General features: G+C 39.2%; 1 protein-coding gene across 1 annotated transcript in view; it reads right to left on the reverse strand.

Annotated features, from left to right (window-relative positions):
- LOC122806555 (acetylcholine receptor subunit gamma-like) overlaps positions 1-24787 on the reverse strand; it is a 645882-nt gene extending 621095 nt beyond the window's left edge. Inside the window, exon 1 of the mRNA XM_044077085.1 lies at positions 24588-24787. Coding sequence (XP_043933020.1) covers positions 24588-24690 — 103 coding nt within the window. The 5' untranslated portion in view covers positions 24691-24787. The remainder of the gene's footprint in view (positions 1-24587) is intronic.
- Positions 24788-25261: the final 474 nt, after the last annotated feature.

Consider the following 25261-nt stretch of genomic DNA (forward strand, 5'->3'; position numbering starts at 1 on the left):
CACTGCATTCATTCATACTGTATCCGATTTTATGATGCAATGGATTTTTATGTAATTTAAACAGTTTTTAACAAGTACCACCAGTTATAACATTTCAACAGCATTGTTTATGTCTGTGGTGCCCCTGTAGTTAGTAAAGACCCTGAGTACGTCTACTTTTATGTTTCAGGTACTTATTTCTCTCAGATATGATTTTCTTACCTCCAATCTCCATCCCGTTATTTCTGTTTCATTAGATGAAGTTTATGGCTTTAATTTCACAATTTTCTTTTGAAGTAAATGATTCCTGCCATTGAAACAAGCTACTTGATCTCTTTATGCACCCGTTTTAATGTTCCATGCATACAGCGTGGGGTTAAAGGTCACTAATGACTTGCCAATGCTGCAGTTTGATGTTAGAGGCGACGCCACTGACCAAAAGAAGCTGTAGGCAGCTTGTGGGACTTGATTACCTCAAAAGAGTTTTCTTTCTTACTATCAAGCGGGAAAATCAAGCAATGCAAACACATTTTTTCTGTGGAAGGCTCGAGCTACTATAACAATGATGTGTAACACTTGTAAACTCAGGAGGGATGAAGATAAAGCCCAGATGCAATAATAAATAAATAATACTAATTTATGTCATCTTATGATGTCAAAACGCCCTGTAAACTGTTCAAACAATTACAGTAATTATATACTACACCCACAAACCCTGGAGTAATGACAACATTAACCAAATACTATAATGATTGATCAACATATATTTATATCATTATTTGTGTCAAAACATCATATAGAAGGACTGAGCCATCACAAGGATGATGCACATCACTCACAACCTGCGTGGAGTGACAGAAATAACTAAAAACAATAATATGAGAAAAATACATGTTTATGCCATTATTTATCTTAAGACAGACTAGTACTACACACTGTTCTCATTTTCAATACTGCCCACCGCTGACAGGCGTGAAGTAAAGATAAAAAAAAAAACCTTCTATTTCATTAAAGGAGAACATCTTGGTCAAACATCTAGCCAAAAATACATGTTTGTTTTTAAACTCATAACATATGTTGTGTCAACTTTTGCATCTACATTCATTTTATGACATGACTTTTTATTTTCAAATAGACAAGTGTATCATAGAAAGCTATGCATTCCCAGTTCAAGCTTCTTTGTGTATTTTATCAATAATGCAGAGACTCTACATATGTAGACAGTTTTCCTATATATAAATGCATAAGTTGTTCTTCCCTCTCCACTACCCCACCCCATTTAATTGTTATTAAAAAAGAAAACAAGTACTGTTAATATAATAAAAGGGGAATGAATTAGGGATGCAGATATATATTAAGGAAATAAGAAAGAAGGGGGAGGGAAAAAGAGGGCAGAAACCAAGGAGCACAAGAAGAAGAGAAGAAATGAACAAGAAAAATAAAGAGAAAGAAGAAGAAAAAAATATATATATATATTTTTTTTTTACCTTTTCTACAACCCTCAGGATTTAATTCAGAGAAGCCATATAATCAAAGAACTTATAGTTCAAAAGCATATAACATGTTTATTTTTCTTTTAATTTTTTTGTTTAATCCTTCTTTAACAGACCAACCATTTTTATTTGCATGTCTCTTTAGACTTTGTGCTGACCAGTTCATTTCATCAGTATCTTTTAATATTTTTTTTCTTTTGGATGAATTCCATGGCTTCTTGCAGAGGGTTAAATATTTTTTCACCATCCATCTAAATTATTGTAATTCTAGCCGGAAACAAGACATGTGCTTTAATGTTAGACTTTTTGAGGGATTTTATCAGAGGTACATATTCCTTTCTCTTGGAGATGACTGTAGAGGTATAATCATTGTCAAAATGGATTAGATTTCCATTATATTTGACAGGAGGATTTGACCAGGCTAATTTTAATACCAAGTCTTTGTCCTGGGTAGACATAAATCTAACTATGATAGACCTAGGAGATGAAGAGTTACTGACAGACACAGGTTTTGACAGGGACTGATGTGCTCTCTCCACCCCAAATCATAAAGATTCAGGTAAGTTTAGTTACTACCCTCCTCCTTTTCTGGCACTCCATACATTTTTATGTTGTTCCTCCGTGATCTGCTCTCTAAATCTTCCACTTTTTCTAGGAGGTTGTTGTTCTGCTTGAGGATGAATTCATTCTGGTTTTCACATTCGGTCAGCCTACCTTCAATGTCATTCATAGAATCTTCTATTGATGAAATCTGTTCGGAATGTTTTTTTTAATTATTTCACTCAGTAAGTCCAATTGTTTTCTGCTGTCTTGCTTTATAGTATCCATTTTGTTCTCCAGCTTATCCATTTTTATTGAGAGTTCTTGTATATTTGCTATGATGGATTGTACTTCCTTTTTTCACCACACTCTATTGATGTGAGTTCTTCATTGCTGTATCACTAGTAAATGTACTTCTTATAGGAAAATAAACTAAAACTACACACTAGTATTGATTTTATTACAGAAATCAACACCTAAGTAGTTAGTTACTTCTTATAAGTAAAATTAAAGCTTTTTCTGCACAAAAATATTGAAATTTCCTGTCAAGAAAATAAGAAAAAGGCAGAGCTAAAATTCTGTGCTGCTAGTTGCTTGGCATCCTTGCCACACCCCTTCCCTCACTTTCTTGACACTGTTGCCTTCAAGTTGGGAAGATGGGAAGAGTCCTGCAGTCGCCAACCATGTTTGGAGTCTGGAAAGCTACCGACCTTGCCGTTAGGGTAGTTCTTCCTTGGTTCCATTAGCTGAGTTGGCTTTTGAGTCTGTTGAGGGGGCTTTGGCTGGACTAAGGAGACTGGTACATGCACTGAATTTGGATCCATTCTGACTTATATTTGATCCTATTCCTCTTCCTTCCCATTCAGGTCAAGAGGGACAGGCAGACCCAATCAGCTTCAAGACTGCTTGACATTCAAGCTCCCTGTCTAACTCTGAGGTGCCTCCATCAGAGGTCCTGAGACACATTCCCTGGAAAAGGACATGCAAGTTGAAGCATATAGATGCCTCTCCTGAGTCTGTTACCAAAGACACTGACTTAGATGATGGAGAATGTTCCGCAAGACTCCTTCCCTGAAGACATCGCCCTAGGAGATATTCTGATGAGTCAGGTGTTTCTTGAAGCTTTTGGGTCTGGCCCTTTGACATCCTGTGTGGTCACAACTCCTGACATCTTAGAAGGAACCTGATGCAGCAGAGCCTGTTCCCAAAAAGCCAAATGAGATCTTAGTTGCCCCTAAGGATTTTAAATGTTGGTCCGATGCCCCCCCCCCCCAGTAGATGCTATGGTGGTAGCAGCAGCCACAAAAAGGAAACTGTTGGAAGAAGATTTCTCCTCTCCATCCCCCCAACAAGGAGTCAAGGGCATTGGACAGACTGAGAAAATGGACATATGCTTCAGTGACCTTTGCACTCTGAGCACTGAACTATCTAGCACACCTGACACATTTTCAATGAGACTTATTCAAGAACTATCTAATCGGGTAGCTTGCCTATGGACATCCAGAACACAGTGGCTGCCCAAATGTCTACCATGCAAACTTCCTCATATGTGGCCATTAGACTGCTATCTAATTCAGCTGATGCTACATCAAGGGCAGCTGGCACAGGTATTACCATGCAGTGCCATGCCTGGATGAGACTATGTGATTTTGAGAAGAGCTTCAGGGCGTCCTTTATAAATGTCTCCTACAATGGTTCCACCTTGTTTGCACCAAAGGTAAAATAAATTCTTACCAGGACTGAACAGGACGGTAAGACACTTTTTTGTTGATGGAATCATTTTTTTCTATTTCTCAGAGATTCTTTTAAAGGAATCAAAGAGGTGGTAGGAAAATGTGATTCAAAAAGTCCCAAGGTTTTCACCAGGACACTCCTGGGAATAGACCTCCCCAAGACGGAGGAGGAGGTGATCCATCTAAATGCCACCCATGAGGCAGACCATAAAATCAAGGTTTTCATGGGCCCTTCAATGAGAAACCTTACCAGCTCCTTGAACACTTTCCTGAATGCTGCATTCTGGAGGCAGTCAGGGACTTTTCTCTTTACACCTTTTGGCCTGGCAAACCATAACTTCCAATTCATGGGTGTTAAGAATTATCACCAAAGGTTGTAGAATACCCTTTTTGGATTCCTCAAAGAAACGATTAAAGATTCCTGACTTTTCACTCAATTGGTTGGAATCAGTAGCAACAGAGGTATCAATGTTGCTAATCAAAAAAGCCATCCATCCGGTCCCCCCAGACCAGCTATAATCCAGAAGCTATTATAGGTTCTTTTTAGTTCCAAAAAAGACAGGGGACCTCAGACCAATATTGGATCTCAGCAATCTAAATCAAGATGTCAAACAGACAAGATTCCAGATGGTCATGATGCAGCCCATCATACCTATATTGAGGAAGGACAATTGGATGTGCTCTATCAATCTCCAGGATGCCTACTATCATATCAAGATCCAGAGGCAATCCAGAAGGTTTGTCCATTTCTGGCTGGGAGCCAGTCCCTATCAGTTCAAGGCACTGCCATTCTGTCTCACCACAGTCCCTTGGGTGTTCACCAAGATGATGGCTGTTGTAACAGCTCATCTCTAGATGCAAGGGATCCAGGTGTTCCTGTATTTAGATGATTGACTCCTAACAGCTGTCTCCAATGATCTATTGTCATACTTTCTATCTCTTGTAAATCAGTTGGGAATATCAGTCAATTACAAGAACAGCAAATTACCTCCCTCTCACAGCATAGAATTTAAAAGTTGCCAAATAGACACTGTTCAACAATTTGCAAAACTCCCTGTTGCAACAGTCAAATTATTAAGGTCTGTAACCTTTCAAGTGATGCCTCCCTGTTGCAAGAGTCAACACGTGAAAGTCTGTAGCCTTTCAAATGATCAACACCCTCAACCACAGGCAAGACTCATTCTACATCTCGTAGGGCTGATGGCCTCTTCCATTACATTGTTTCCATTAACCAGATATCACATGACAGTTCAACAGCAGATGTTAGCAGTACAGTGGTCACAGAAAGTTCACCCCTTCACACCAGAATGCACCTTACATGGGTGTGTAGGAATCACATAAAATGGTGGATTATGTCCCAATCAGTTGTACAGTGTAGATCTTTTTGTCCACCTGTTCCGAGGCTGCAGTCATCACAGATGCCTCCCTTCTAGGGTGGGGGGGGCATTTTGAAGGGAAGACAGTTCAAGAGATGTGGTCATCAGTAGAGGCCAACCTTCACATCAATGTCTTGGAGATGAGAGCATTTCTCCCAGTGTTGCAGGCTTTTCAGGACCATCTACCTAGGGATGTGATTGCCATCCACTCAGACAGTATGTCAGTGGTCTGGTACATCAAGAAACAAGGTGGAACACATTTGTACCCTCTTTGTCAAGAAGCCTTGAGAGTTTGGCAGTATATGATGTCTTCAAACCACTTTCTGGTAGCAATGCACATTTCTCGGACATCCAATATACTAGCAGACAGATTTAGCAGAACTATATTATTGTCTGATGAGTGGTCTCACAAACAGTGGCAACAGAGATGTTAAGCTTCTGGGGCCAACTTTGCTGTGACCTCTTTGCTTCCTACCTCAACAACAAATGCAGCAGTTGCTTTGCCCTCATTCCTCCACAGGACAGCCACCGAGAGATGCTGTGGTCTACTTTTGCCCCCAGGTCTCCTTTACTCATTTCCACCAGTTCCTCTTCTCACCAAGTTCATTTAGAAAGCCATGAAGTTTAAGACCAGAGAAATCCTTATTGCCCCCTTTTGGCCTTGGCAGGTATGGTTTCCCTTTCTTTGGCCTCCTCTACTGTACCCACCATAGGTTCTGGATCCCACCTCAGATATCTTCAGTCACCCTTCCAAAATGCCTCTACCAGCTCCCCAGTCACTAAAACTAACAGTATGGCTTCTCTAGTTTTAATTATATCCAGAGATACTGGGCTTTCTTCCCCTGTAATCCACATAATTTCTTCCTCCCAGAAGGTATCAACCAAAAAGACTTACAAAAGAAAATGAAAAAGATTTTTCTGTTTGGGCATATTCAAAGGGATTAGACCCTTTATCAGCCCTCTACCAGCAATTCTGGATTTTCTTTCTGAACTTTTTATGGAAGGTTTCAGTTATTCCACAATTAAAGTAAAGTTGGTTGCTATTTCAAATTTTCACATAGGACATAATGATTCATCTTTTGCATCTCTTAAAATTGGCAACATTCCATTCTTAGAGGAATGTTTTTATTGAGACCTCCTGTTCATGATCCAGTCCCTACTCAGGATGTTACAGTTTTACTTTAATCTTTGACCCAAAAACCCTTTCAACCAGCAACTTTGGAACACCTAAAATTCTCTTATTGAAAAACTATCTTTTTGATTGCCATTACATCAGCAAAATGGCCTTCCTTATTTTTCGTAAGGACAGAGTTTAATTGAGGATGAATCCCTTCTTCCTTTCCAAAGTGGCTTCAAAATGTAACCTAAACCAACAAACTGATTTTCCAGTATTCTTTCCAAACTTTGCTAACAAGGGAAAAACATGCTCTACATAACTTACATGTTCATAGAGAACTCAAGTTCTACTGACACCGCACTAAAGACTTTAGAAAATCAGACCAATTATGTATATTCTTTTTCAAGACAAAGCTAGGACAATATGTGTCTAAAGTTATAATTTCCTGCCCTGCTAGCAGATTGCATTTCTTTTGTTTATAAGACAAAAGGGCTGTCCTTATATTCTAAACCTATGGCTCACTCTACAATAGCGATGGCAGCTTCAACACTATTCGCAAAGAGTACCTTTTCAGTGATGTATGTGCAGCAGTGACTTGGTCTGCAACTCATTCCTATATATCTCATTATACGTCAGATGTGCAGTCTAGGACCTGCACATCCTTTGGCTCTGCCATACCCAGGAATGTCTTTCCTTGAGTCCACCCAGGTCCCTTTTGGGTAGCTTGGGAATCTGTCCCACATGTTGAATCAGATGAAAATAGACAACACTGAATATGAAAGTTATGTACTTACCATAACGATAAATCCATGTTGTCTTATTTTCATCTGGTTCAACTCCCCTTCCTCCTTCCTCATTCAAAGTTGTCATTTTTTTCTCTTCTGGGTATTGATCAGACTTTGTTGAGATCTGGCATGTCTCTTGTTCCACTTTTCTCTATAGTGGATAATGTACAATATCCTTCTTTCTTCATTCCTTCCCAAGATTATTAGAGACCATTTGGAATCATTCAGCAAACTCATTCTGAGGTAAATCAGCTGGGAGGAGAAAATTATGGGTAGGGAAAGAAGTCTGAGGTTTTGGATCCAAGACGCTGGTGTAAGATGCTGAAGTCTGATCCAGCCAGATCTGACATCCCACATGTTGAACCAGATAAAAATAAGACAACATGGAGCTATCATTATGGTAAGTTGTTGTGTCTTTCGGCTATTCCTGATTAGGGGCCATCACAGCGGAACTCCAGTCCGCTAATGATTGGTAGTTGATTTTTAAGTGCTGAGTTACCAGCCCTGATGCACAACCTTCAACAAAGGTACACCCATTCATGAATGTCTCCATGCAGAAGATGCTCTAGCTGAGAATCGAACTGGACAGCGTCTTACTGTGAGGCGACAACGTTACCGCAGCACCACCACCGCGGGTAGCTATCATTATGGTAAGTACATAACTTTAATTTATGTTACCTTTATACAATTCATTCATCCATTGTTTGCCTACAGGAAACACATTTTTCTGAGTGGGAGAACCCCATCTTTAGTTGTAGTCACTGTGTTGCACCACCACTGACCTAGTAATCAAGGAGTCTCAATCCTTACCACTAGCACTAGTGGGGGATGCACATTGGGAGGATGACAGGTACACACACACAGTATTTCTAGATGAAGCTGTCTGCATCAAGTGCAATTTCCCATAAGAGTACACAGAGACCACAGTCAGTCCGGGGCTGGTTTCTCCCTCTTTCTCTGGATCCCCAATACGATTCCCCACTGGCACAGCTATAGAGTTGAGATCTCAGCTGAGTGGCTAAGCCAAAACCTCCAGCACCCTCTCTGTCCAACCAGTGCTTCGTGTACCTGCCCAAGTAGCTAATACACACACTCTTTGAGGTTTGATTTACACACACACACACACACACACACACACACACACACACACACACCTGGAAAATGATGTCACAGGTTTACTAGCTATTCCCCCTTCTGCCCAGACTATACAGTAGTTATTACTGCCACCAGCCAAATCTTTATCAGCTACTTTAGGGCCCTTAACAAAGCATGTCCAATCTTACTGTGTAATGTTACTGTTAATACAAATGGTAGTGCAACCAATAGAAAGGCTATTAGGAGTGGCCTACACAGTGTCACCAAATAAATACGCAAGTACTCTCAGAACTTAAATATCTCTAGATAGATCAGCCACAATGAAATGTTTAAATATAATTAATAATAAATAATAAAGGGACAAGACAATACTCAGTACATAGTTAAGTGACATCAGAGTTCAAAATCACAGGAATAGTTAAAACAACATTACAAGACAGTCTCAAATAAATATAAAAATGCATCTAAACTAAGTGTTGCTATATTCCTGAATGTATCTAAGAGAATTATACAGTTCCCTAGACTTACTTACTCATAGTGAGGCAGATGTGGTGAGTGGATCTTAATGTTGTCAGGTCAAAGACAGAATACAGAGTTCAGAGAGTTCTTTAATTAATATCTCAAATATTACTGCTGAGATAGCTTGCAGAATTACATAATTTATTGTCATCTGTCTCTATCCCAGGTAAACCCCCCACTGCTGAAAGCTAGCAATATTTAGCATCTACCTGTGAAAATACATACACAAGGGCTTTTCCTCAGATCTTTGCATAGATCATGGGAGTCATAAAACAATAAAACACTTCCAAGACAATACAGAAAACTTTTCAGCACAGACATTGTGTCTGTTGCTGCACTGAAACTGAAAGCTAACATCTTTTTTATGACCCAGCCATAAAGTAATTTAATTTCAGCTATTTTTCTGAAGTTTTGCAAGTTAATCTTCTGTATTCCAGTTTCCCCTGTTAAAATATATACATTTAAACAGTTAAAATAGTGTATGTACATTTCTGTTCTGTTCCAATAGGATACACTGTGGACACATTTCAAACAGTACTTTGTAAAATATCTTTTTAGTACGTGTCTGTACAAACTATCTTATATGACATACACTACAGCTTTAATACATTTGTAACACAAACATCTTAGAGTACATTGTGGATACATTTCACTTAGCAGTTTGCAAAATACCTCTCAAGCACACATCTGTACAAACAATCTTATATGACATACAGCTCGAATACATTTGTAACAAAAACATCTTATATGCATCATGTTGATATTCACAAATGACACATAATTATTTATAGAATACCAGCTAGCTGTACTGGCAGTACCCCCTTTGTCACAGTCACCATGACAATGGATGTTATTCACTCTTCCAAACTGGTCAAAGAAGGAGAGCGGTGATTTTAATTAGGACAGACTTTCCTTTCACATTGAGAGAAAAGCTGGTAGATAATGAGGGAAGATACATGCTCTAAAAAGGACACTGCTAGGCATGGACTTCACTATCTTGAATGTGTATCTCGCTCCAGTACTACTGTTAGTGAATTGGTTTACTGTATAAGAGAATGCATAGCTGCTCAGTTAGAGTATACCCTATGGGTAGGAGACTGGAATGTTATACTCACATCAAGGGAAGTCTCTGCAGGTCTCAAAAAGTGCTTCTTGCTCCTGCTAATCAAATTCATGAAAAGAACATCTATGTTTTGTGTGGTAGATGCATATGAAGTAATGAACTTAACTTCTAAGTCCTTTACTTTCTATTCTTACTCTTCCAAAATTTTTCTTTGAATTGATAAAGTATTTATACCACAACAGCAGAGTCACTGCCTTTGCAATTTATGGATTTCTCACATACAGATAACTGACCAGCTTTTTTACTGGTAAAGTTCTCCGTTTTATATTACTCAGGTCCCAAACAGGAAGAAATTTAATGTAATCTTTTGCAAAAAGTATATTGTAGTTCATAAAGTTATAGAAATAAATAAGGCTAAGATAAAAATTAGTTCTTTACTTGATCAGAACCCATTACAGAATTGCAGAAGGTATAAAATGACCATTTTCGACTATCTATCTATCTATCTATCTATCTATCTATCTATCTATCTATCTATCTATCTATCTTCACACTCAGTATTTAATAAGACCCAGCATAGGGTGAAAAATGTGTGAGTTGCAAGATGAGTTACTTCAGGCTCAAGTACCCTTACAGAGAAGCTGCTGTTAAAAAAGGAATAATTAGAGTATACAAAATATTGCATGATAACTATAATAATCAATCAGAGGAGGTTAGAAAAGATTGAAAAGAGAGACTGGATAAGCAATTCACAAAGAAACAATGGAAGGATATATGTACATCTCCCAAATATGCAACCAAGTCTAGATAATTTAGGATCTTTGCTTGGAAGTGTTTACATAGGTATTTTTATACCTCAAGTAGACCCCAAAGAATTTTTTCTTTAAGTGGACAGCAAATGTTGGAGGTGTGACGGGGAAGAAAGAGGTAACTGGAAACATATTTATATTTTCTGGGAGTGTAATGAGTTGGCAAACTTTAAGGATTCCCTGAAGACTGCTCTGTCAGAGATACTTGGTGAGAAAATTGGTGTGACTAAGGAAATTATTTTTTTGAACTATCATACATAATCAGAATTGTCTAGACATAGTAAGGCCGTGCTGAGTCTAATTATGGTGGCTGCCAAAAAAGTAGTTACTAGAAAATGGAAAGCAAAGTCTAAACCAACTTTACTAGAAGTAGTGAATATAGTTGTTGTTGTTTGTCTTTTGGCTTTTCCCGGTTAGGGGTCGCCACAGCAGAACTCCGGTCCGCTAATGATTGGCAGTAGATTTTCACGAACGCCGAGGTGCCAGCTTGACGTTCAACCAAGGCATGCCCATTTACGCATGTGTTTCGAACGCCCACCCAACCGCAGGGAGGACATGCAGACTCCACACAGAAGGCACTCCCTGCACTCCAGCCGAGAATCGAACGGGAGAACCTCTTGCTGTGAGGCAACAACGCTACCGCTGCACCACCACGGATATAGAGAAGTAGTGAATATAGTAATAAAGATAAAACAACTGGAACTGGGATCTTTAGAAAAAGGTAGGAGCAAAAACAGGAATTGTGGGAACAATATATGCAGATAAGCAACAAGGTTTAAAAGAAGGCAGGATTTAAACGAGCTACATAATGTTTCACTGACATGACTGGATAGATTAGAAGTGATGTATAATGTTTGCAACTACAATTATGTGAATATAGTTTGTGATGTTTGTTTGCAACTAAAATTAAGTCAATATGGTTTGTTTTCATTTACATAAATGTATGATTGTCTTTGTCATACGTGATAATTTAATAAAGATGTTTCTTGTTTAAAAAAAATCATCTGTGAACTGGGGGGGTGGAGCTAGGAACTAAACCTTCTATTTAAGAGGTAAAATAAAACATTTCAAAGGTCTACTGGAAAGGTTCACCCAAACTCTGCTCAGTTTGCTGTGAGGGAAAGTTAGTTTGCTTTTTATTTGTTGTATTTTGTATTACTTTATTGCCTTTTTATATTTTGTATACTGTGATTTGTTTTCTTTACACCGTGTTTTACTTGTATTCTGCTTTTAACTGCATATTAAAACTTGAAAAGAGACCACATCTCTGTCTCTTGTGAGTCAGACAGAAAATTTTCCCACCCTCCCAACCAGTCACTGTTGTGTTCTTAAACACCACTGTCTTTCTAGTTGCCTGCCCCTTATGTTAATTTAACCATATATCTCATTTCCTCTCTGCTTTTAGTGGCTGGTGTAAGTACAAAAGTATAATTTTGTGAAATCACTCCCCTTCAACTATTTAAATTTATTGGCCATCCTATTGTATTCCGTAGTACCAGAATACAAAAGTGATCACCCCCTTTCAATCTATCTTGCTGTTTTAAAAACAGCGACTCTCATACTAAAACTTAACTTTTTAGACAGGTAAAACTTAAGTTACCTACTTTCACATATAACTCCTCTAGTGCAAACTGCAGTGTTTAGGATAAACCATTTTTTTATCTTACCTTTAAGCATCTATTGCAAGACCACCAATTATTGAAGAGCCTACATTCTGCCTCTCAGTAGTCATCTTGAGATTAGTGCTTATGTTTTCTCCTTGTGAGAGAAGGAGTGCAGTTACATTATTTTCTGGAGACAGCTGATCACCAGAAAGCTTAATACCTGATTTATAGGTGACAGCTCGGAATTTGTGCTTATATTCTGATCCTGATGAGAGTAGGAGCAGAGTTCATTGATTCCTGACTCTTTCTAGTTGGAGAGTGAGTGTCTGTGCTTAACATACTCGATTGGTCTGGTTGCTGTTCTAGGCATCTACCAGAAAAAAGGCTACAAGCCTGCAGACCCTTGCATCATCTGGGACAAGACTGTGGATCACCAAACAGGCTGTGGCCTGCTTCTCTTCTTGGGACTGGTGCTAACATTTTGCTTCTGGTGAGAGAAGATGCAAAGGAGTATTGTATCCCAACAGAGTGAAGTTGTGCTGAGACCAACATTAGTAGTAGCCAGGCAGTAGCCATTCATGCAACTCCCCTCTTTTCATCATTCTTGACAAGCTAATTCTTAAGTTTTCAGTAAGTACTGCTTGATTTTTTTCTAACTTCAGAATATTTGCCTAAATACTTCATCCTTAAGTTTTCAGGGTCTACATATTAGTTTCCCCTCAAGTGTTTGGCAGTGCTCTGTACAGACTCAGACACCTTGAGTGACATTTTTTCTGTAAAAGGAATATATAAAGAAATAGCTCCAGTACTTGGTAATAATGACCATCCCTCGTGGCATGTCTAAAGGTCCCTGTGCTTTCTCCTATTAACCTGGTGAACTTGGGCATTCTGAGGTAATGTAGCAACTGCCTCATGTACACAGACAACCCTCTCCTCTTACCTCTCTACACTCAGACTTGTGAGAGATGCACTTATATATCCAAATTGGAAGATTGGAATAGCTGGTCAAGAGGAGAAGGTCAACACCTGCACCACACCACATGCAACACATAGCCCTCCAGAACACCCACCATCACAGCTCTCACATAAAAACACAAACCACACACCTACCTTCGCTGAGGCTCTCAATAGACATCTACCCAAACAGCACAGACCTCCAAGGCAGAAATGCACTCGACCACCACAACACAGCACAAACCACAAGACACATAGCTCACTTACACAGTGTGCCCCTCAACCTAAGCCCCTAAGGCAAAACAGCTTGCCCAATACACTAATCATAGGTGGCTCGATGGTGAGGCACACTGATGTCCCACTCACTAGGTTGAATAAGGATAAGGTAACAGTCAGCTGTCTATCAGGTGCTAGAATCCAACACATAAAACATGCACTCAGGTCACTCCACAACAAGTACAAGTATGACTCTGTCACTGTCCATGTGGGTGTGAATGACCTGTAATGCACCTCCCTGGACTACATAAAAAGAGACATGGAGGAGCTCTCGGATTATGTGGCCCAGGCAGGTATGACCCTAGCCCTGAGCAGCATCCTACCATCGCCCATAATGATACAGCAGTACAAGCAGAAAATGACTGACTTCAACAACTGGCTTAGTTTCTGGTGTCATTCTAAGGGGATCCAGTATCTGTCTGCCTGGGATGACATGATTGACAGACCTCGATGCATTGCCAGAGATGGCCTGCATCTGTCACCCCTGGTTTTCTGGATACAGGCTAAGGATCTTGCCACCCCTATAGTAACTTTTTTAGGCAATGTTCCAAAGACCAAATTACCACCATAACAGCTATAAATGAATGCAGTCTGAAGGTCATGCTGCTCAATGCTAGAAATCTAAATCTCAAGATGCACTTGCTCGAAGCACTCCTCAAAATGAAGAACATCAGAGACCTGGTTTAAAGCAACAGAAAGCACCCCTGCACTACCAGGCTATAACTCATTCCACACCTTTCAGCCTCAGAACATGGACCAAAGCTCCATAGGTGGTGGTGTCTCCATATTCATAAAGGATATGCACACCTCCAGACTAGTAGCCCAGCATAATGCATCTGAGATACTTCAGGTACAACTAACATTGGGTAAGATGAAAATTCAGGTCATAGCCTGCTATAGGTCACCAACGATGTTCCAAGACTCTCACTCCACGTTCCTAAGCACCCTGGAAACTATTAGAGTCCGACCCAACACTCTCATACTAGGTGACTTCAACTCCCCTACATCAACTGGGAAAACTACTCATGCACCAATACACTGGCCCAACGCTTCCTGGAATTCATCAATTCCAATGCCCTGGACCAGCTCATTCTTACCCCAACTAGAGGAAGCAACATCCTTGACCTGGTTATTACTAACATGGGCAACCGTTACTCTACACCAATAGTAAATTCTTCCCTGGTTAGATCCGACCACAAACTCATCACCATGGAAATCCACATCTCACCCATACGCCCCACAAAGATAACCACCATGAACAACTTCTCCAAAGCTGACGTTGGGCTCCTAAAATCAGAGGCGACTAACTTTACATCACTCATGTCATTGGAAAATAGATGCATGACAGCCAAATCATACACCAATGCACTGTACGAACATGTACATAAATGCATGGAACTAGCCATACCCAACAGAACCAAGATGCTCTCCTCCAAAAAAAAAGGAAGACAATCTGGTGGTCCCCTACCATTAATAAACTCTACAACAGAAGGAAGAAACTGTTGCAGAAAAAGGTGAAGTCCCAAGACTGGAAAAAACTCCCTTATTAGCCTCAACAAAAAGTTGAGATCCCTCATCAAAACCTCTAAAGCCAGCTATGAAGGCAGAATTGCAGCAGACACTAAAAACAACCACAAAGCCTTCTATAGTTATATCAAGAATCTCCCTGGCAATACCCAGGTTTGATCTGAGTTACTGCACACTGGTACCTCCATACTGAACAAACAGATAAAAATACGTCATCATCCCCTTTGGGAAAAACTCAGTTCCCACTAATTACCACATTGATGGGAGCCCACTGAACACTGCAGGCATTATAAGAGATCTGGTGATGCAGGTTGACAGCAACCTCTCCTTTGACCACCACATTGCCACTGTGGTCAGCAAGTCCTTCTATGTGGCACATCTCATTACCAAGGGTTTTGCATCCAGGAAGAAAGAGGTAATCATCTCTCTCTCTACTCTTCCCTCATTAGGTCAATCACTGAGTATAATGCCCCATTTGGCATGTACCTCACTAGACACATGCAACAGCTGGAAAGGCCATAAAAGTACCTCACAAAGAGGATTCTAGGCCTTAAACACATGTCCTACATGGAAAGACTCAAAAAAAAAACTCCAGCTATTTTCTGTCTCGTATCATCTACTAAGAGGCAATCTCTGCTTGACTTACAAAGCCATGTCTGACACAGCTCTGATAGATATTCTGCATCAAAAGAAATCCCAATCCCTCCACACCACATGCTCCAGAGACCTCAACCTCATTACCACAATCAACAGAACATGCTGGGGGGACAGGTTCATAACCCAAAGACTGCCCATGCTCTTGAATAGACTTCCCATACATGTCAAGCAGAGCCCCTCACTGGCCTTCTTCAAGAGAAATCTTGATGAGTGGATGGGAAAGAGAAAGTTCACCATGGGGATCACTCCAGTGGCTCTGCTTGATAGAGGCAGTGGGAATTAACGTTGGGTGGTACAATGCCAGGGCACTTCTATGGGCTAGGCTTGTAAAGGATCCAGAGCCATTAGCCTAGTACACACCTATGAACTTATGAACCTATGAATCCTTATGGTGAGGGCTAAAGGAGAATGAAGATAGATATACAATAATTAAATCAAAATTGTATTCCCTTTTCAGATACCACACTGAGCAACCTGGAAGGGCCCTGAAATTGAGCAACTGCAATATCTCACAAACTGTTACCAAGTACTTAGCTTTCAGATTAAGACAGCGAGAAGACAAATTTATTAAACACGTCAGACATCACCATATAGAGCAACTCTTTTCAATCTCCAATGGGATTTTAGGGCATTTAGAGATTATTTCAAGGAGCTGTACTTAGGTGCATGGCACCCCAAGGCAAGCCTCTAAAAGACTAAAGACTGTCTCTCCTCACAGAATCTAAATATCCTGCAGCTGCTTTTTTACTGACCTTCATATATTTCACTGGAGAAATGCCCTAGGTATGGATAGCATTGCCCTGGATGCATAGCTGGCCTTAGGCATAGGCCAACTAGGCGACCACCTAGGGCACCGCTCTAGCATGGCACTTTTCGTGTATGTATTTGTTTTTGGGGTTTTTTTGTAGTAAAGAAGTGGTTTCTTTAAAATATGTTGAATAAATACAGGAAAAAATGAAAAGTAAGACAAACTGCAAGAAAAAGTAAGAAAAAAGTAATCTGGATGGTGCAGGTAGACCAGAATATGGAAACTGGGTCGTGTGTGTGTGTGTGGGGGTGCTGTGGAGCCCTTTTGCCTAGGGTAGCAGTTGACCTAAGGCAGGTCCTGCCTGGAAGTCTGTAAATGGGGGACAGAGAATTTTTGCAATGGTTTGTAACTCTGAGTAATGCAGCTATGAAAGGTGACCCCCACCATCAGAATGAAGAGGAGCTAGTGACTCTTATCTATAAACCTGGTAAAGACCCATCCTTTCCAAGTTTTTACTGACCCATATCAGTCCTGAATCATGACTATAAATTGTTTGCCTCAATGTTAGCTCATAGGCTACCATTTATTAAACCTAATCTAATACATCCAGATCAGACAGGGTTTGTTCTAGGTAAAAGTACACACAATAACCTAATAAAAACATTCTTGAAACTAGAGAATGCTAGTGACAACACAGCCACTCTGCTAACTACCAGTTTTAATGCTGAAAAGCTGTTTGATAAGGTATCCTGAAAATTCCTCTGGGAATTGATGTAAATATGGGGCTTCCTGAGGACATTAATTGAAATACTTAAATCACTATATCAAGGAGCCACAGGAATAATATCAATCAACAAAACACTCTCGACTCCATTCCAAATTAAAAGATGAAACATTTAGGATACCCCTTGTCTTCCCTTATGTTTCCTCTTTATTTAGAGCCTTTGGCATAAAGGAATAGGTCTTCCCAGCTTGGGGGGGGGGGGGGTCACTATTAATGGTGCAGAATATAAGGTGTCACTGTATGCAGAAGATCTGTTGGTTTATCTGACTAAGCCGGATGAGCAGTTCGACCAACTATTACAGAAACTTCAATACTTTGGAGTGCTCTTTGGTTATAAAATCAACACTGAGAAGACAAAGGTGGTAAAAGTGCATTATAACCCTTCAGCTAGTTTACCAAACAGGCATATTTGTCTCTCCAAATAAGGCCCTATTACATATCTAGGAGTCCAGGTGGGGTCGTCTTTGCAGGAGTCTATCATAGAAGCATACAATAAAGTTTATAAGATGATTAAAAATATACAAAGAAATGAAAGCATTTGTTTATAGATATACCTCACAGGATTACAGCTTTATTATGTTATGCCCTTCCACAGATTCCATAAGCCTCCAAGACCTCCTCATTTCTTCATCCTCTGTTTTTTGGAAGAGCCTTAAGGTTTTGTTGAGGAACTTTATCTGGGTAGGTGAAAAAGTCATGTTATGACTTGGGAACATCTCACTGTACTGTCTTGGCAGGGGGGGATTAAGCCTTCCAGATCTTGAGACATACTCTAAAGCTGCAAATTTAAAGGTGCTTCAATATGTGATAAATCTGCATAAACAAGCTGTCTGGTATGATATTTTTTACTGTTATATACCTTCTTCATCTCAGATGTTTAGTATGTTAAGGCAAAAAAAGGTTCAGACACTAAGAGTTGTCATCAGTTGCTACCTTCACTGGCAAAAATTGTTCTAGAGGGGTTCAATATGATTAATACAGATGAGTGGACAATGGAGCTCTTAATTGTAGGTTGCAGGGACAAGTGAGGGTCCTGGGCAAATTTGGTTTCTAAGAAGGTAGGCAGATGCAGAAAGTTGCCATACTGGGAACAACTTGTGGAGAGCAGAGAGATTATCTCAAAGAAAAACATTCAAACTTTATATTCCCTAGCACAAAATTGTAGTGATTTTTTATAAGTGCCTTTAAAGCACGCTCAGTATATTAAGGATACCAAGAATCTCTACAACAGCTAAACCTAAATGGGTAGATTGGATATTGTCCACAAGACAGGGTGAATGGAGTTCAAACAGGATAATAAACCACTTGTGCAGTATATTAATTACCACACATAGTAACTTAATAAACAAATTTAAACTGTACTGGGAAAAACAGTTAGAGATGAAAATACGTTTTCACCACTAGTACAGAACATTATTAATCCCAAGATCTGCCTCAAGATATGAAAGTATAGGTTCTCTGGGTGGAAGTGCCAATGTAAATACTTATATACTTCCAGTAGATTGAGCAGGATGTTCTCCAATTCCCATCAGCAATGCTGAAGGTGTGACATAGGCAGCCAGGGAAACTAGTTACACCTCTTTTTGAAATGCCCAACCCTAGCAGATTTCATGAACTCTTTGCAAACTCTCCAGTGCAGGTAATATTGTCCAAGGGTTTATACTTTTTGAGTCATAAAAATGATTTAGATTTGACTCTCCCCAGTCTTGACTTCTGAATTTACTGTTTATTGTAGCTAAAAATGTATTACTAAAAATTGGAAAATGAAGATAGCCCCTTGATTAGAGGAACTATACAGGGAAATGGCAGATGTATCATATATGGAACTATCAACAGAGGGTGCACAATTACAAGACAAATCTAAGGCCAAATGGTCAATTTGGAGCACCAAATATCTATTGAACAATCCCACTGCATTGGTCCCAAATTAATTATCTAATGCAGAAACGTGGATCGCATTGCTACTTGGTGATTGATACCTTATTGGAATATGAACTTAATTAACAGTCTTTAAAATAGAGTTTATTATGTTTGTTGGTTGATGGATTAAAGTTGTACTTTATTTAAAAAAGGATTACATTGGCTAAATAGATTTTAGACCATTTCTTCTGTTATACTACAGTAGGCAGACAGGTGGCTATTCCAAAGGCACATTCGGTTAGGGCTCAAGCTACGTCTGCAGCATTTCTATGCCACTTTCTAGCTGAAGAGATAGTAACAGCAGCAGCAGCTACTTGGGCTTCTTTGTATACCTTTGCTAAGCATTACAGTCTTGACTCCATTTCTAGTAGCAGAGCATCATTTGGGCAACCCTTCTTAATGGCTTACTAGGTTAGGCAACCCATGTTAGGTGGGGACTCTGTCCTGATACTGCAGTGTCTGGTTAGGACCAGAGAAATATGTAAGTTATGTTCTTAACAACATTTTAGATTTCTTTAGTCTCTGTCTGGATAATGGAGAAACCTGCTTACCTTCTTCTTCCAACTTGTCATATTCTGAAGAGGCCTATGCGTTGACTTGCAGCTGTTTTTCCTCTTTTTCTTGTTCTCTTTTTTGAATAAAGTTAATTGTATTTCAGATGTGGCATACTCAATCTAGGGAATATAGCAGCAGTAGTGGGGAATTATGGGTACAAGCAGCATGAGCTTGTAAGGAGTTTGCTGCAATCACTAACGGGTGCCAAAGGCACCATTTCTGATGTTCTGGTGTCTGGGCAAAAAACAAAGAAATCTAATGTTCCAGTAAGTACATAACATACATAACTTACATTTGTGCTAAGTAACTATTGAATATGGGGTTCCTATTACAAGACCAAAAATGCATTCTTTCAAATGCATCTTGTTCAAGCATAAAAGACTGAAAAGGCAAAATATCGAAGCAGCTTTTAAGCGAATTCTTTCTCTAGGAAAGAATTTGCTTGGCTGCTTCGTTACTTTGTCATTTTTGGCACTGTAGTGCGGTCTCGGAGTTGGTATATTTAAGTGGGAGTTTGGGGGGCAAAGCCCCCCACTTAATGTAATGTTTTAAAGTGTTTCCTTTTTTTTTTTTTTGTTGGAACAGTTCGACATTGTAAGCTTTTTCTTTTTTTAAGCGTTAGGTGATTGCACTATACAGAACAACTGCTATTTCATAAGGGCAACAAGGAGAAACTATAAGATAATTCTGGTAAAGTAAAGTAGCTATGGGATATTTTAAGGACCTGCTTTGGGAAATTTGGCTCATTGAACAATTGCAGGCAGCTGTCTATACTGCAGATATCACTAATCACATTTACCAGAAGTGATTTGGAGATGTTAGGTGGTATACACTGTTCAATGTCATGCAGGCAATTTATAACAATAAAGAAAAATTGAAAAAAAATTCAAATGAGCACACTATGTAATGGCAAACAGCGCACTGTTCAAAGTTCTACAGCAATCAGAGCCCTAGAAATTGCTATGTTTCTCTCTTAACTGTCACTAGAGTACAGGTCAGTAGCAAATCTCAACTAGATTACCAATAGTCACCAAAACAAGTGTGGCTATTACAGTAAACTCAGTAAAGACACAAAATGTACTTATCCCAGGTCTTACAGGACTGGCATTTTAGTCAAATCCAGTGGAAAATTATCACAATCAATAGTTTGTAGCTCAGTGTGTAGCAGTTTGTTGTATACATGCTCTAAGAAGTACAAATGTAGGTATTTTATAACAACACAGAAAAAATTGGAAAAAAATAAGTACAATGGCCAATAACAAATGACACACTTCATGTTTCTACAGCAGAGTCAGCATTTCTGAAAATGGTGTGGCCAACCTTCTTAGGAAAGCCTTTGCCTTTTCCAAAGAAGTGCAAGTAAGTCTGAAAATGTGATACTTACAGTTTTAACTATTTAGAATAGTTTTTATGTAAAATCAGACTATGTAATAGCCTAATTCTGAAGTATAACTGTCAATGGTAGTTACATCTAGATGAGTTCAATTTTCTGATTACTGTTATTGACAGTAAATCACTGCTGATTTGTTTTTAACATGTCGGTCAGCAGTTAATCTTTTTTTTCACTAATTTCTCATTTCTGCATGATTGTGTGACTTTACAATTGGCAAGAGGGGGTTTACAGTCCACATGTAGGGTTCAGGGGCTTGCTCCCAAAAAAAAAAAAAAAAAAAAATATATATATATATATATATATATATATATATATATATATATATATATAAAAAACATAGATCTACTTTGATTCACTGAAAACTCATTTCACTGAATTTCAAAACACTCACAAAATCGCTGAAAGCTCAGATCACTGAAAACTCATTTCACTGAATGTAAGTACTGTTTGGCAAATAAAATGTATATGCCCTTTTCCCCACTGTAGTGCGATCCTGGAGTTAGTATATATAGTTTGGGGGGGTCTGGGTGGAGTAAACCCCACACCTACTTTTGGTTTTATATTGTTAGCTTTCAGTGAAATAAGATTCATAAATATAAAAGCTAAGTAGGTGGGCAGCTACCCCCAACTATATATATATATATATATATATATATATATATATATATATATATATACACTTACTCCAGGATCACACTACAGTAGGCAAAAGGGCATATACATTTTATTTACCCAACAGTACTTACATTTAGTGAAATGTGATTCAGTGAAATGAGTTTTCAGTGATTTGAGCTTTCAGCGATTTTTTGAGGGTGAATTGAAATTCAGTGAAGTGAGTTTTCAGTGAATCAAAGTAGACCCATATATGAGAATGAAGAATGGAAAGGCTGTTGGCCCAGATGACATACCTGTGGAAGCATGGAGGTGTTTAGGTGAAATGGCAGTGGAGTTTTTAACCAGATTGTTTAATGAAATCTTGGAAATTGAGAGGATACCTGAGGAATGGAGAAAAAGTGTTTTGGTACCGATTTTTAAGAATAAGGGTGATGTGCAGAGCTGTAGTAACTACAGAGGGATTAAACTGATCAGTCACAGCATGAAGTTGTAGGAAAGAGTAGTGGAAGCAAGGTTAAGAAGGGACGTGATGATTAGTGATCAGCAGTATGGTTTCATGCCAGGAAAGAGCACTACAGATGCGATGTTTGCTCTGAGAGTGCTGATGGAAAAGTACAGAGAATGTCAGAAGGAGTTGCATTGTGTTTTTGTAGACTTAGAGAAAGCATATGACAGGGTGCCTAGAGAGGAGTTGTGGTATTGTATGAGGAAGTCAGGAGTGTCAGAGAAGTATGTAAGAGTGGTACAGGATATGTATGAGGGTAGTGTAATAGAGGTGAGGTCTGCGGTGGGAGTGACGGATGCATTTAAGGTGGAGGTGGGGTTACATCAAGGATCAGCTCGGAGCCCTTTCTTATTTGCAATGGTGATGGACAGGTTGACGGACGAAATCAGACAGGAGTCCACATGGACTATGATGTTTGCAGATGACATTGTGATCTGTAGTGAGAGTAGGGAACAGATGGAGAAGACCCTGGAGAGATGCAGATATGCTCTAGAGAGAAGAGGAATGAAGGTCAGCAGGAATAAGACAGAATATATGTGTGTGAATGAGAGGGAGGATAGAGGAATGGTGAGGATGCAAGAAGTAGAGGTGGCGAAGGTGGATGAGTTTAAATACTTGGGGTCAATAGTTCAGAGTAACAGTGAGTGTAGAAGAGAGGTGAAGAAGACAGTACAGGCGGGATGGAGTGGGTGGAGAAGAGTGTCAGGTGTGATTTGTGACAGATGAGTACCTGTAAGAGTGAAAGGGAAGGTCTACAAGAGGGTAGTGAGACCAGCTATGTTATATTATTTGGATACAGTGGCATTGACAAAAAAGCAGGAGTTTGAGCTGGATGTGGCAGAATTAAAGATGTTAAGATTTGCGCTGGGTGTGACATGGGTGGACAGGATTAGGAATAAGTATATTAGAGGGTCAGCCCAGGTTGGAAGGTTTGGAGACAAAGCCAGAGAGGCACGATTACGTTGGTTTGGACATGTGCTGAGGAGGGATGCTGAGTATATTGGAAAAAAGATTCTAAGGATGAAGCTACCAGGTAACAGGAAAAGAGGAAGGCCTAAGATAAGGTTTATGGATGTGGTGAGAGAGGACATGCAGGTGGTTGGTGTGACAGAGCAAGATGCAGAGGACAGGAAGAAATGGAAACAGGTGATCTGCTGTGGCGACCCCTAATGGAAACAGCCGAAAGAAGATGATGATATATATATATATATATATATATATATATATATATATATATATATATATATATATATATATATATATATATATATATCTTAAAAATGTCCTATAGAGGTAAAGGTTTGACTGGTTAATTTCATTGGGCTAAACTTTTGCTTGACTTGTAACATGACAAAACATAAGTGAGGCAAAGAATAATAGATTCATTTTGTGTGTGTGTGTGTGTGTGTGTGTGTGTGTGTGTGTGTGTGTGTGTGTGTGTGTGTGTGTGTGTGTTGCTGCATTTGCCTGCAATGAAGTCATGTTTTTGAAAGGGAAGCATGAATATACTATTTTGATGTCTAGGAGTGTCTTAAAGAATTTTATGAGATTTGAGAAGAGGTTCAGTATGGCTGAGTACCAATTATCTAATATCAATGGTTCAGTCACAGTAATCTGACCAAAAACAAGCTAGACTCCTCTGACTATGCTTTCTGTCTCTTCTTGTTTCTACAAATGTGGGACCAACTGTCATACCAAATTCATAAGATTACTAGGTAAAGAGTTCAAGCCTGAGATTGCCTCTGAATTAAAGTCCAACGCCAACTGAATGTTCTCTTTGACACTACTACAGTCACTTGGAAACCCTGGAAAATGTTCTTGATGGCAGTGCAAAAGCTATTAAACTTCATAATCTGTCATGATCATGTTGGCATAGGTTTTACAGCCTACCCTACCTAAACTTCCCTGTAGAACTATTCCATATTCTTGCATGCTAATTTCCTCAGCACACAGTCCCTTTATATTATATATACAGTTTTTCAAGAATAGATCTTGCCATGGTCTTGTTGTCACTTGTAATTGCACTAGTTGTTTATTTTAATTCTATTGTACTACAGGAATTCAGTCAGTTTGCTTCTGTTAGTCTTATCTAATTGGATAAAGTTTTTGCAGTTACGAAGTACTCATTGTTACATGCAGCTGGACGCCTGTCATGTTTTTGCACTCATTTCTCTTTTATTTGACACCCCTGATGCTACTACTCTGTTTTCACTTTAATCTTTACAGTATGAGTTACTCTGTGAACTGCCTGCATTTTTACGTATGCTGTGTACTGCTTTTATTCTTGATCAATTAACCCACCATCCTGGTTATTAAAGAAAAAATAGATAACCGAATGAGTGAATAATACATATGAGCCCTAGAGATTTTCATATTTGGGACCACTGTTCTTCTCATGCAGATAAATACACGTAACTAAATTGTGGAATACAAAGCTGACAAACAGGCCATATTGTTAAGCTTTTCAGTGAAAAAAATTTATCAAAAAATAGGAAAGCTTCCAAACTAACACACACTTTATAAGTTCAAAGAATTCTTACCATTTGCCAGAAAACTGAAAATAAGGAAAAGGGTAAGCTTCATGGTGTCTCTCTTTCCTAAGTCCAGCAGCTTTCTCTTTTCCCTTACTGCCTGGTCGCGCATTGCTGTAACATGCTTCTGTCCGGATCTTGTTTATTTTGGGGAGGCTATTTTTGGGGCAGGCATGCTGTTTGATATGACTATGGAACTCTGAACACAGGGATTGCTTTGCTGCTTTTGCCTTACCCTTCCCATTTTCTTACCACCTGTTTCCAGGCTTTCTAAAAGGACACAGCTGTTGTCACAATACTTTCTTAAAGAAAGAATTCTGCTAGTCACAGACGACAATGGAAGCACTGTTTCAGATTATAGTTTTGCATCTGGTATTTCTGTAGCGTTGTCAGTCATTTTTATAAAAGTAAGTGAGCATTCTGATTGTAATACAGATGGTGAGCAGGTACTAATTAATATAACTGGGAACAGTACAAAAATAACCCACAAGAAGACTGAGCTGTTAGTCTGTTATGCCCACAGAGCTTTTGTTGTAGCTTTTTAAGAAGGAGGATTGCAAGTTTGTGCAAGTAATGAAAGTTCATAAACAAGGACAGATTTGTAGCTCACAGTATAATCATCTCAGACACCTAGAAATCCATCAAGATAAAACTCAAGTTTTATTCATTTTCTAACCATGGAA

Source organism: Protopterus annectens, chromosome 7.part0, assembly GCF_019279795.1.
Source record: "Protopterus annectens isolate FY-2018-M chromosome 7.part0, PAN1.0, whole genome shotgun sequence".
Taxonomy (NCBI): domain Eukaryota; kingdom Metazoa; phylum Chordata; order Ceratodontiformes; family Protopteridae; genus Protopterus; species Protopterus annectens.